Source organism: Panthera uncia, chromosome A2, assembly GCF_023721935.1.
Source record: "Panthera uncia isolate 11264 chromosome A2, Puncia_PCG_1.0, whole genome shotgun sequence".
Classification (NCBI taxonomy): Eukaryota; Metazoa; Chordata; class Mammalia; order Carnivora; family Felidae; genus Panthera; species Panthera uncia.
Genome location: NC_064816.1, coordinates 149,495,892 through 149,510,158, shown reverse-complemented (window position 1 = coordinate 149,510,158; position 14,267 = coordinate 149,495,892). Strand labels below are relative to the sequence as shown.

Genomic DNA, 14,267 nt, shown 5'->3' with positions numbered 1-14,267 from the left:
CTATATATATATATCGTTATATATATATATATACCGATATATATATATCTATATATATATATTGTTATATATATATATATACCGATATATATATATCTATATATATTGTTCTTAGTCTTTGACATCACTATTAAATGGGTTCCACCACATTTCAATTCAGTCCACCCAGAATTTACTGAGACCCTATTACATTCAAGCTGTTTTCTGCTTTGCCCTACTGTTACAAAGATGAGCAGAATATGTTTTCCGTCCTTAAGAAGCTTACACTCTGACAGGAGGTCATAAGATAAGCATACAAAGACTCTTGAGGCAGAATGTGACACTGTACGTGGCCTTCAGACAACGAAGGTGTTCAGAGACAGGAAGAGGGGAGGGAGGATGTGTCCTGGTCCCCTGAGGGCCTCCTTCTGCTGCCACTGCCCAAGCATAATCCCAGCATCTATGCTGGGCCAGCTTCCTTCTGTCCTGTCCACTGTGGTCCAGTGCAGTAATCAGGTCCTTGGAGTTTAGGACGGAAACTAGGTATCACTGAAGGAAATCATGGGCACCAGCCCTCCAGACTGGCTCTGTTCACCTGCGTCCAGCTGACCTCCAGGGATGGTGTCAGAAAACCCCAAAGCTATGAGTATGCCCACATTTGGTTGAGGCCCACACGGAGCAAGCACCCAGGCACAGAGGACTGTTCTTTTATCCTGTTTACTTCCCTCAGGGCCTAGCACAGTGTTGTACTCGTGGCAATATTTAATCAGTGTTTCAGGAATAAAGGCCTTAATTCATGAATTAATGACTGAATCACTATAACTATTGAATGCTTATAGTTTCCAACCTGGAATCCCCAGGCTCCTAGACATCCACATAAAACTTTTGAGCGGAAACATGTATAGTCATTGTTGGAAAGGGGACCAATCTGGAAAAGTATCAAGAAAAAGTCCTCTATAATCCCACTCCACAGAGATCATTGCTGTTAGCATTTTGTTATGTTTCCTCCCAGACTTTTCTCATAGTGTAATTTTCTTTCTTTTTTTTTTCATTTTTTAAATTTTGTTAAAGTTTATTTTTGAGACAGAGAGACAGAGCATGAGCGGGGGAGGGGCAGAGAGAGAAAGAGGTAGACACAGAATGTGAAGCAGGCTCCAGGCTCTGAGCTGTCAGCACAGAGCCCCACGCGGGGCTCGAACTCACAAACCACGAGATCACAACCTGAGCTGATGTCAGACACTTAACCTACTGAGCCACCCAGAACCCCTCTCATAGTGTAATTTTCTAACAAAATTGATATTGTACGTTGTATAATCTTTGCATCGTGTTTTCTAAATGTATCATTATTTATAAACATATTTCCTATAAATTGTAAAACATTTTTTTAATTATATAAAGCTCTGTTATGTGGGTATGCCCTACTTAACCAGTCTCTTTCTGTTGGAAATGTATCTTGTTGCCAGTGTTTCTTTACATTTCTATTTTGAATGCTGTGTGATCACTCTGTGCATGCATTTTTACAGATCAGGCTATTTTATATCTTCTTGCCTTTGCTTCCTCCTTTCTCCTCCCTTCTAACTTTTTCTTATGGTTTTTATCCCCCACTTCTAGGGTCACCTTGACCAAGATTTCCCCTCCATACTTGCACACTAGAGATCATGCCTGCCATGTTCCATTAAAATGCTTGATATCATGTAATTATCTTTATGACAGTTCATGCAGACTGGGAAATTTTCCAGCCATTTATGATCGCTCGTATTTGTGAGAGACCTCTTTATGTCTCACTTCCCATAAATGAGCTTGTGTGCATGTAAGAGCACCCATGGACACATATGGGTTGATAACGCCTATGTTGATGACAAGGTACATGTGTGTACACACGTATGTGTGTCGTGCATGTGATCTGAGGGTGGGCGCATCCACAAGGATGGGCCAAGTCAAAAAGTGCTGGAACTCACCTCCCTACAAGGCCTACTCTTTAGTTCTCTAAGGGTTTCCACTGTGGAAAAATGTCATTGTTCTTTCCTTTTGTGTTCTTTGGAGTTTATGGGCCTTCACTCTGAGATGATTAATGACCCCTTCCAGCAACTACACCCAGCAGGTATTTGCCTCTCTGTGAGATTATCCAAGGGTAGCCAAGATTAATGCTTTGGCAACGGTCTGAGCTAGTGAATTATCAACTCAAAAACTGCTCCTGGACAAGCTGGAATCTCATTTGTTATGTTTCATCATGGATGGAAGAGGGAACCATTATTCTCTCAGTAGTGACTATTGATTCTGAAGAACAAAAACCAAAGGACAATTAATGACTGGCTTTAGGTCTATAAATGGTGGCTGTGTTTCATTCACTGATAGTTGTCTCAACCATTAATATTAGTAGCAACTTTAATTATATTTGCTCTAGCCCAAGGAGAATCATACTAGAAGTAGGTTTTATTTTTCTAGTTTGGTTTTTTTTTTTTTTTTTAATGTTTTTTCATTTTTGAGAGACAAAACACAAGCAGGGGAGAGGCAGAGAGAGAGGGAGATACAGAATCTTAAGCAGGCCCCAGGCTCTGAGCTGTCAGCACAGAACCTGACATGGGGCCCAAACTGACAAACAACGAAGCCGAAGTCGTACGCTTAACTGACTTAGCCACCCAGGCGCCCCTAATTTGTTCTGTTTTTTAACAAGAGGATATTCATCCAGTCTATGATGTCAGATAAAGCAGAGAGAGAGACAGAGATTGAGAGACTAGAGATTAAGATTCCTGGAGCACCTGGGTGGCTCAGTCGGTTAAGCGTCCAACTTCAGCTCAGGTCATGGATCTCACAGTTCGTGGGTTCAAGCCTCCTGTCAGGCTTTATGCTGACAGCTCATAGCCTGGATCCTGCTTCAGATTCTGTCTCTCCCTCTCTCTCTTTGCCCACCCCGCCCCCTCACACTCTGTCTCTCTCTCTCTTTCAGAAATAAATAAGCATTTAAAAAAATTAAAAAAAAAAAGATTACTAGCTAGATTCCACACAAGTTGTGTGATCATGGGCAAGTCACTTAACACATTAGGGTTTATTTCCTTATCACTTAGATAAGAATGTCATGGAGTGCCTGGGTGGCTCAGTCAGTTAAGCGTCCAACTTCAGCTCAGATCATGATCCCATGGTTCGTGGGTTCGAGCCCCATATAGCTGTTAGCTCCGTGCTGTTAGCTCAGAGCTGGAGCCTGCTTTGGATTCTGTGTCTCCCTCTCTCTCTGCCCCTCCCCCCTCATGCTCGCGCGCGCGCGCTCTCTCTCTCTCTCTCTCTCTCTGTCTCTCAAAAATAAACAGTAAAAAAAAAAAAAAAAAAAAAAGGATGTCACACTTGATGATGTCTAGTTTCCTTTTGATTCTGACATTCAAGGTCACTGAAATTCATTGAAGTTTACAGTATAATATAATTTGACTGGATGTATTCACTAAGAAGTGTCATAAAATGTCTTTGCATGGATCGAGGCTTTCTTGGGCCCAGAAGTTGGAAGACCTGATTTGAGGCTCTGTCCTGCAGATTCATGAGTCTCCTAGTTGAAGGGGATTGCTATGACACTTTTTCCTAGTTGATTAAAATAGTTATATTCCAGAATGTTAAACATCAAAGATATTTCTCTAAAACAGACCAGTTTTGTTCTCCTGACTTGCCCCATGAGACTAGAGTTGACAGTGCCCTAGGGAAAAAAGGCCCCAGCAGACTGAGCTGCAAACCCTTCCCAAGGTTAAGGTGGTGGTCTCCACCGTGGGAAGGTGGAAGATGTGGTCTTGCCAAACATCTGCCTCTCTCTCCACCATGCTGGGGTTTATTCCCCAACCTTCTCTCACCCTTTTCCCTGCAGTTGGAAAGGTCTTTCAAGTTCATGAGAGAGGCTGAGGACCAGCTGAAGGCCATCCCCCAATTCTGTTTCCCTGATGCCAAGGATTGGACTCCTGTCCAGCAATTTACCAGGTATGTGCTGGTGTCTCCCTTCCCCACCCCGAAAAGCTAAGGCAAGAACCAGGGAGGGCGTCAGAGATGGCAGATGTCATAATTCAATCCTACCATTAAGCGATCCCGATGGGCCCCAGGCTAGAGATTTTCCCCACCGTGTTTTAAAATGGGTATCTTTTAGAAGATACGAATCACCTTGCTAAGCATGCCCACTGAACGTGGGCATACGTTTGGTTTATAAGCCTCTGTGAAGGGCAAACATAATTCTTGGTCTAGGAGATGCTAGAGAAACATTACCCATCACCCTTTCCTTGTCCCTTGTCCCTGGAAACATTTCTTTAATAGCCCATCCAGCTGTTGCTCGGACTGGGTTTACATTTCTGCTTTAACCCACGTTGTTACATTGTTACATTGTTACAACCCAAAATTTTTGTTACCGGATGTGTCAGCAATTGACCAAACTCAGTAGGCTGCATACCCTGTGTTTGAGGGCCGCCATGTTCCTGAAAGTTGGCCCAGCAGTCTCTAAGGGCAGTCTGAGCTTCCGGTTGGCTCTGAAGAGACAGTTCTCAGGGAGGGTCACCCGAGGGGCACTTCCAAGGGGGGCACAGAACTGCCGCAGTCTTCAGCTGCTCCTTTACTGAGTCACATCCCTAGGACAGCAAAGGCCATCTCCTCCTGGACCTCACTGGGGGCAGGAGTCACGATAGATTCTCCATCGGTGACTGCTGTGTTTCGGGCAATGGGATGGTTCAGGTGATAGAATGCTCTGAGAGCTCAGGGTGAAGAAAAATCCCTCATTCCTCTCAGGGTGCACTGGCATTTTGGGTCTCCCTCTCCCTAACACAGACCCCAAAACTATAGGCGCACAGAGTCCCTGCACAGAGATGGACGGGCAGGACAGACACAGGCAGGTCCCTGTGATTGCTCACTGCCTGGTGTCTTTTGTTGTGTTCTGCTTTGTAATGCACTTTTGTTTCCCCAACCACAGTGAAACCTTCTCATTTGTCTTAACTGGAGAAGATGGGAGCAGAAGGTTCGGTTACTGCCGAAGACTGCTGGTTAGTACATTCAGCTCTCAGTCTGCAGGAGAAGAGGCAGGAAGTGTGACAGGTTAATCAGGGGAGTTAAAAACATGGAAGATTTGGGGGAATCACCTAAGTCTCACGGGTAGAAGGGAACAACAGTTCTGTCTCCTTTAAGAAGAAAATACTTGCTCCGTTATTTTCCTTGCCAAATGAAAGGCCTTTCTCTCTTTAAGCCAAATGTCCTTTCTAATAAAACATGCTACACAGACCCAGAGAGCTTATAGTGCACGTTCATAATGGCTGCTAAGGGCCAAAGAAAGGTAGTTCTCTTGTTCATGATGCAGATCATTCAAGAGTGTGTTCTTCAGGGGCTCCTGGGTGGCTCAGTCGGTTAAGCATCCAACTTCGGCTCAGGCCGTGATCTCACCATCCATGAGCTCAAGCCCCACGTCAGGCTCTGTGCTGATAGCTCAGAGCCTGGAGCCTGCTTTGGATTCTGTGTCTCCCTCTCTCTGTCTGCACCTCCCCCACTCACGCTCTGTCTCTCTCTCTAAAATAAAAACATTAAAAAAATTTTTAAGTCAGGATTGGATTTCAATGAAATGACCATGCTAACCCATTTCAGAGCTTGTCTTTTTGAGACTCATTCTTTTGAAAATCTTCAGTAGAAGCCAATCGTTTCCCTCTGAGTATATTTGAGTCTTTGAAATAAGCTGATATAATTTAGAGTCAAGAATAATGCACAGCATACAGAAGGTATAGTCAGTAAATATTTGTTGAATTAATAGTGAATAAAAAGTATGGGTAGCAATTTAAAAAGTTAAGTGGGGAAAAAAATAAAAAGCTCAGTGGGATAATAAGTTTTCTTGATAAAATTACTATGACATAGTGAGATTGATTTTCATTTTGGTTTGAAAATTAGCTTAAAAGGCAGTTTCCAAAAAGATTTTTCGGGAATGATTTCTGACTTGGAATTATCATTCTAATAAGCAACATGTGGTTTCAAGGTAACTCCTTAAGAGGAACCACAGGGATCTGGGTGAACAAGTTTAGCCTCCTTCCTTTATGGCTCCATGGGCCATTTTGAGTGCCTCCTGTATGCACAACACCCTCAATTTGGTCCCTTCAAGAGAAGAAAGATATATATACTACATGGCCAGAAGTGCTTCCCACTTATAAAATGGGGTACGGGTAACTACTTACCTCAGTGCGTTTTCAAAAGGTTCCGTGTGTGGAAACATCTGGCACGTGATATGCACTTAAAAATGTTTGGGTTCTCTTCTCTGAAGCGCTAACACTCATGATTTCCTTGTGTTTCACCCCAAAAAGCCTGGTGGCAAAGGGAAGCGTCTCCCTGAAGTTTACTGCATCGTGAGCCGCCTGGGGTGCTTCAGCCTCTTTTCAAAGGTGAGGACAGGGGCTTTAGCGGAGGGAGGACACAGGAAACACCTGGACCCCTGGTACTTTTATAAGCGTATCCTGACATTTTCCTTCCCACTTCTCTTGTCACTGATATTGGAAATGAGAGCTGATGAAGGTTGGTGCCCAGGAAAAGGGGGTGGGGGGAGAGTCAAAATAATTGCAGGTGGAGGATGGAAGGGGGTGGAGGATCTTCCCAGAATATTCCTTATGGTTTACCTTCGTACTTCTCAGCCCTGCCTTTTGTCATATTAGCTTTTGCATGACAGAAAGGCCACTATAATGGATGGATGTCTAAGTATCTGTGTATATAATATGCGTGTTGTGTGTGTGAGAGATTTATTATTGTAATTGTGCTCTAAATCTATCAAAATCCTTAATGTAATTTGGTCCTCTTTTTGGGAAGGTAAGCCAATGTATCAAGACCTAGGAACTGCTGTATTGAATTGGCTCATCCATTCTACTATTCGGTGGGTAGAGAGAAGCTAATTACTATCATATATGATCATCTTAAATATTAGGTATAATCCAACATTCATTTCCTACATTAACCAGACATGACCATCTAATCCATAAATTGATTTTAAGTTCCTCTTGAGCATATATTTTAGTCTGAGCTTTCTTTTGAGAACTTAAGTCCTATGTCTACTGTGCATGGATGGAAAGCAGCATTTCCTAAAATCATTCCGAAATAAGTCTACTTCCTGCCCACCATACACTTATACTCAGAGGAAGCCTGACTTCTACTGATCTGGTGTAACCTCTTGCCTTGGTAGAACTTATACTTCTATTCAAGTCTGTTAGAAATAAAGGATGATATCAACTTGTCTGTGTTCCTCCCTCCACTTCAGTGAGGTGGTAAGCCTTTCACATTGAAGTTGGTCATTTGCAGACTCTAGGAAAGCTATGCATTGCTGCTCATGCGGGTCTTTTCTGAAGGGGTTGTTTAAATTTGTTTTTTAATGTTTTATTTATTTTTGAGAGAGAGAGAGAGAGAATGAGCAGGAGAGGGGCAGAGAGAGAGGGAGACATAGAATCCACAAAGCAGGCTCCAGGCTCTGAGCTGTCAGCACAGAGCCTGACATGAGGCTCAAACCTGTAAACCACAAGATCATGACCTGAGCCAAAGTCAGACTGAACCACCCAGGCGCCCCCCCCCCCCACCCAGGGGGCGTTTAAACATGGAAATAAGGCTGTAGGTCACAGCCTTTGCTGTTCAGAGAATGCTTATGAAAGGGAGAAGTGGAACCGCTCCCATGAGTTAGTCTAGCGTCCAGTGGCAGCTTTGGAATTCACATGAGCCCCATTGTTTTGTCGTAGACAGGGGCTGACAAGCAAGTAAACGTATTAACATACTGTATGTGTGCAGTTCTGTGTTTTCATGGTAGTTTTGTTACTGGGGATATTGAAGGGTGTGTATGATAACTTGCCAAAGACCACACAGCAAATATGCTGGATAGAACCAGAAACAGAGCTTTAGCGAACTGATCTCTATAAACTCGGCCTATTTCCAGGTGAGGGACAAGGATGACTAAAATGACAAATTGTCCTTTTGTACAGAAAAAGGAATCAGGGGCGCCTGGCTGGCCCAGTTGGTAGAGCATGCAGCTCTTGATCTCAGGGTTGTGAGGTCAAGCCCTACATTGGGCCTGGAGACTACTTAAGAAACAAAAACAAAAAACAAAGGAAGAGGAATCATCTTTAAGAAGAACAGCTCTCAGGGGTGCCTGGGTGGCTCAGTCGGTTAAGCACCTGACTTCGGCTCAGGTCATGATCTCATGGTTTGTGGGTTCGAGCCCCGCATCCGGCTCTGTGCTGACAGCTCAGAGCCTGGAGCCTGCTTTGGATTCTGTGTCTCCCTCTCTCTCTGCCCCTCCCCCACTTGTGCGCGCGCTCTCTCTCTCTCTCTCTCTCTCTCAAAAAATAAATAAAATATAAAAAGAAAAAGAAGAACAGCTCTCAGGGGCGCCTGGGTGGTTCATTCGGTTAAGTGTATAACTTCAGCTCAGGTCATGGTCTCATGGTTCATGGGTTCGAGCCCCACATCGGGCCGTCTGCTGTCAGCTTGGAGTCAGCTTCAGATCTTCTGTCTCCCTCTCTCTCTCTGCCGCTGTCCTGCACACGCTCTCCCCCCCGCCCCCGCCATCTCAAAAATAAACATTAAAAAAAAAGGAACACCTCTCAGAATCTCTGAAGAAAGGTATATCATTAAATATGACTACAGTCACACTTTGTAACAAACCAGAGTAGCTTAAAGCAGCAATCATTTATTCTTCCAGACCTGCAGGTCGGCCGGGGCTCAGCTCAGCTCATCTCCCCCTTCCCCCCACCCCTGGGCTCACTCTTGTGTTGTGGGTAGGCCGGGGGTTGGCTGACCTGGGCTGCCTGGTCTCTGCTGTAGGCTGCAAGGCTAGGGTTGGGGCTGGCTCACATGTCTGTCATCCTCCTTGGACAGCGAGCTGGCCTGTGCAGTTTTCCAGCAGTTCCCGTGGCTGTGGCAGAAGCCCCAGAAGGCCGCGGAGACACTTAAGGCAGCCTTCCTGAGGCCTAGGCTTAGACCTAGCACGCTGTCACTTCTGCCTCAGAATTCTTCATCCTTTTGTTATTACCACCTAGCCAGAGTTCTAAGGTTTTTTTTTTCCTTTGGGGCACCCGGGCAACTCACTCGATTGAATGTCCGACTTGGGCTCAGGTCGTGATCTTGTGGTTTGTGAGTCTGAGCCCTGTATCAGGCTCTGTGCTGACAGCTCAGAGCCTGGAGCCTGCTTCACATCCTGTGTCTCCCTCTCTCTGCCCCTCCCTCTCTTGCACTCTCTCTGTCTCAAAAATAAATAAGCATTAAAAAATAAAAAAAATTAAAGATTTTTTCCTCCTTCATTGCCTCCCCTCATAAAATTCTTTTTAATTTTTTGTCATATTATTTTTTTTATTGTGCTAAAATATACATAACATAGAAGTTACTATTTTAGCCATTTTTTAAGATTTTATTTTTTTTATTTTTTTTTTTAATGTTTATTTTTGAGAGAGACAGAGAGAGACCAAGCATGAGCAGGGGAAGGGCAGGGAGAGAGACACACACACAGAATCCAAAGCAGGCTCCAGGCTCTGAGCTGTCAGCACAGAGCTCAACGTGAGGCTCGAACTCACAAACCCGGAGATCATGACCTGAGCCAAAGTCGGATGCTTAACTGACTGAGCCACCCAGACGCCCCTTAAGATTTTATGTTTAAGTAATCTCTATACCCAATGTGGGGTTTGAACTTACAACCCCAAGATCAAGACTCTCTTGCTCTACCGACTGAGCCAGCCAGGTGCCCCTATTTTAGCCATTTTAAGTGTGCAGTTGATTAGCATTATGTTCATTCACATTGTGTGCAACTATCACCATCATCCATCTCCAGAATTTTTTTACAATCCTGAATTAAAATTCTGCACCCATTCAACACTAACCTCCCTGTTCCCTTCTCTCCCCAGCCCCTGGCACCCACCATTCCACTTTCTGTCTGTGTGAGTCTGACTACTCCAGGATCTCATGTAAATGAAGTCATATATTTATCCTGTTGTGACTGACTTCTATCACGTTAGCATATGTCCTCAAGCTTTATCCATATTGGAGCATATGTCAGAATTTCCTTCCTTTTTAAGGCTGAATAACAGTCTATTGCTTGTATATATCACATTTTCTTTATCTGTTTATCCATAGATGGACATTTGTGTTGTTCCCACCTTTTAGATATTGTGAATTATGCTAACCTGAAAATGGCCATTCAGATGTCTGAGTCCCTGCTTTCAAATTTTGGGAATACATACCCTTTTAAGTGTGAAATTCCTGGATGGTAGGGTAATTCTATATTTAATTTTTTGAGGAACTGCCACACGTACAATCTTTTTAATTTTAATAAGAAATTTTATTTAACCCATATATCTAAAATGCTAGTATTTCAGCACTTCATCAATATAGTCATTGATATTTTACATTCTTAATTCTGTATTTTGAAATCTACTGAGTGTTTTTACATTTATAACACACATCTCAGTTCAGACTAGCCATATTTCAAGAGTTCAATACCTACACGTGATATTATTATAAATGGGTTTTTTAAGTTAATTTGTTTATTTTGAGAGAAAGAAAAGGAGAGCGTGAGTAGGGGAGGAACAGAGAGGGGGAGAGAGAATCCCAAGCAGGCTCCGTGTTGTCAGCACAGAGCCCGATGCAGGGCTCAATCTTACAAACTGTGAGGTCAAGATCTGAGCCAAAATCACGAGTTCCATGCTTGGGGCACCTGGGTGGCTCATTCGGTTAAGCATCAGGCTCGGGTCATGATCTCACGGTTAGTAAGTTCGAGCCCTGCATCGAGTTCTCTGCTCTCTCTGCTGTCAGCACAGAGCCCACTTCAGATTTTCTGTCTCCCTCTCTCTCTGTCCCCCTCCTCAAAAATAAATAAACATGAAAAAAAAGAGAGAGAGATGGGGCACCTGGGTATCTCAGCCGGTTAAGCATCAGGTCATGATCTCACAGCTCCTGTCTTCAATACTTGTGTCGGGCTCTGTGCTGATAGCTCAGAGCCTGAAGCCTGCTTTGGATTCTGTATCTCCCTCTCTCTGCCCCTCCCCCATTTGTGTTCTCTCTCTCTCTCTCTCTCTAAATAAACAAAAAAAATGCTCAACTGACTGAGCCACCCAGGTACCCCTATAAATGGCATTTTTATTAAAACTCTTTGATCCACAACTAGATTATGGAGGGTCCTACATTTAGACCTTTTTAGAATAACAGTTTTATTGAGATGAAGTTTGTAAACCATAAAATTCACCCTTTAGCACATCCACACAGTTGTGTAATTATCACCACAATTATAGGACATTTTTATCAACATTTTTATAGAAACCCCTATACCCATTAGCAGTCACTTTCTACTTCCAGAAAGCAGTCTGCTTTCCGTCTCTATGGATTTGTCTCTTCTGGAGTTTTTATCCAAATGGAATCATACAAGAAGTAGCCTTTTGTGACTCGGGTCTTTGACTTAGCCTAGTATTTTCAAGGTTCATCCCTGCTAGAGTATGAATCAGTATCTCATTCCCTGTGGTGGCTGATTATGGCATATAATGGAACATCACATTGTGTTTATCCACTCTTCAGCTGATGGACATTTAGGTTATTTCCGCTTTTTGGCTACAATGAATAATAGGTTTTTTTGTTTTTTTTTTAATGTTTATTCATCTTTGAGAGACAGAGAGAGACAGAGCATGAGTGGGGAAGGGGCAGAGAGAGGGAGACACAAATCCGAAGCAGTCTCCGGGCTCTGAGCTGTCAGCACAGAGCCTGACGTGGGGCTCGAACTCACGCACCATGAGATCATGACCTGAGCCAAAGTCAGAGGCTCAACTGACTGAGCCACCCAGGTGCCCCTGCTGTGAACATTAATGTGCCAGTTTTTGTGTGGACGTATGTTTTCATGTCTGTTGGGTAAATGTCTAGAAATGTAATTGCTAAGTCATATGGTAACACTGTGTTTAACCTTTTAAGGTACTGCCAGACTGTTTAGCTATTTTACATTCCCACCATCAGTGCATGAGGGTTCCAATGTCTCCACTTCCTTGCCAACACTTACTATTGTCCGTCTTTTGGTTATAGCCCTCCTAATGGGTGTTAAGTGGAATCTTATTGTGGTTTGTGTCTGCATTTCCCTAATGGCTACCCCCAGAGAAACTTTAAATCCACAGATATACTGTATATCTTTTTATGTACTGTCGCCCCTTACAAGGCTTACAAACCATTATAGTATCTAAGTTTTTTTCATCACCATCCCCAAGAACCAATTTTTATCCCCTTAGGGACAATATCGCTCCCATTAAAAATGCATATGTTAGCCCAGTAAGTTACATGTCCAAACCCAAAGTCAAGCGGGTCAAGGAACTTCACCCCTTGGTGGAAAGAACTGCAAAGGCACAAGGCAGAGGAGGGGTACACAGAAAGGAGATTTGGGACAAAACCGTATGGGGTGAAAGACGCTTAAAGTTTGGCCTGATGAGGACAGCAGGGCTTCCCCATAATTCTTCAGTCGCTGTGGTGGGCCCACTTCATCGAGAACAGAGCAATACCTTGGCACCCTGACATCAGGATAGCTAAGCTGCTTTGGTGACCCTTGCAGATCTTGGATGAGGTGGAAAAGCGACGAGGCATCTCTCCTGCCCTGGTACAGCCCCTCATGAGGAGTGTCATGGAGGCCCCTTTCCCAGCACTGGGCAAGACCATCGTCGTCAAGAACTTCTTGCCAGGATCAGGAACTGAGGTAAGCCATCAATTCCTATTGTCTCCTAGAGGAGACAATGGCCCAGACAGCCAAGTCCCAGTAAACCAAGCAAGGGGCTGGCTTTCAGTGGTCTGTCTCATCGCCTGATGTCACATTCAGGTGCATGTAAAATCCACCCAAGTCCTGTCTATCCATTCGAGGATTCATTCCCAGACAGCATCCCCAGAACTATGTCCTGGCAGTATATGGTGTTTCTTTGCATGACCTTGGCCCCACAGATTAGGGACCTGCATTGAACATCCTTAGCTACTCTTAATAGCCCATTACACTCATAGATAACATTTGAACCCATTTATGTTTTTGGTCTCCGTCACCTCTATAACTTCATATTGTAAGATAGATTATTTTCAGGGAAGACAAGTTCAGGTACTACTTTTTTTTCACCTGTCTAGGACTTTGAGGCATGTTCCCCTCCTTGGCTGGGTTGGGATTGAATGCAGGATTTTGTTTTTCTCCTTCCCATTCCTTTTATATGGCTCTGTGGACATCAGAAGGTACATCCCATCCAGCCTGAGTATCTATTTATTTCCAAAAGCCCTTGAAAAAGCAAAGTCACCTCTGGAGACAGGGGAGGGGAGGATGAGAAGGGGATATTCTGCCACAATTCATTTTCCCAGAGCAGAGAGAAGCATTCTCCCTGTTGCTGGAGAGTCTTGCACTGTCCTATACCAGATATAGGCGACTTGGCCATAGGGATATTAACATTAACGTGCCCCACTGTGTGGGCAACACCGGGCAGGCATGGTGCTCAGAGTAAAACACTGGTCTCTGCTCACTGTGAAGGAGTCAGCTATTAAAAGAAAAACAGGAACGCCTGGGTGGCTCAGTCAGTTACACGTCCGACTTTGGCTCAGGTCATGATCTCATGGTTTGTGAGTTTGAGCCTCGCGTCGGGCTCTGCACTGACCGCTCGGAGCCTGGAGCCTGCTTCAGAATCTGTATCTCCCTCTCTCTCTGCCGAACCCCACTCGTGTGCGCTCTTTCTGTCTCTCTCCCTCTCTCAAAAATAAATAAACATTTTAAAAAAAGAAATAAAAAGAAGAAGAAAAGCACACACAGGAGTAGTGACTTGAGATGAATTTGGGAACATTTCAACAAGTACAGAATGAGAAACTATGCCCACTGAACATACAAGCTGTAAGACACATCATAGGGAAGGGACTGGTATGGGGTTGGGCTCACTGAGAAATGCCTTCTAGAGGAAGTGAGTCTTGAAAGTGTTGCTTGGATCTTTTGGTCCTTCTCCGTGAGCCCATGACTCCATTCCAGCAGGTAAAATTCCCTTGTGAGGCAGACACTTCCCTGTGGGACTCTAAGTGATGGGATAGCAATAGGCATGGCACTTCCAGGGAGGGGCGTGGTCCACATATGTCATCGCCAGCCAGAGCCACCAGCCATTTTGGGTCAAGGGCCATTGATTCTGCCACCCTATGTCCCCACCTCCATCTGAACTGTCCTCACACTCAACTGTGACAGAGTCACTTCCAAGTGTACCTGCTCCCCAGTCTCCTAGGATCTTTCTTTTCCCCAGTTGCCTTGTCTTCCTTGTTTCCTTTGCCTTTTCCCCTGCCAGTGGGTGCCCCCTGCTGAGGAC

At 44.2% G+C, this 14,267-nt stretch overlaps 1 protein-coding gene across 2 annotated transcripts in view; it reads left to right on the top strand.

Moving 5' to 3' along the window:
* Window positions 1-14,267, top strand: part of DENND2A (DENN domain containing 2A) — an 88,715-nt gene that overhangs the window by 48,626 nt on the left and 25,822 nt on the right. For both annotated transcript variants that reach the window (XM_049643038.1, XM_049643037.1), the window contains 4 exons: window positions 3,824-3,933; window positions 4,907-4,976; window positions 6,273-6,350; window positions 12,512-12,652. In XM_049643038.1, the coding sequence (XP_049498995.1) occupies window positions 3,824-3,933; window positions 4,907-4,976; window positions 6,273-6,350; window positions 12,512-12,652 (399 nt within the window). The remainder of the gene's footprint in view (window positions 1-3,823; window positions 3,934-4,906; window positions 4,977-6,272; window positions 6,351-12,511; window positions 12,653-14,267) is intronic.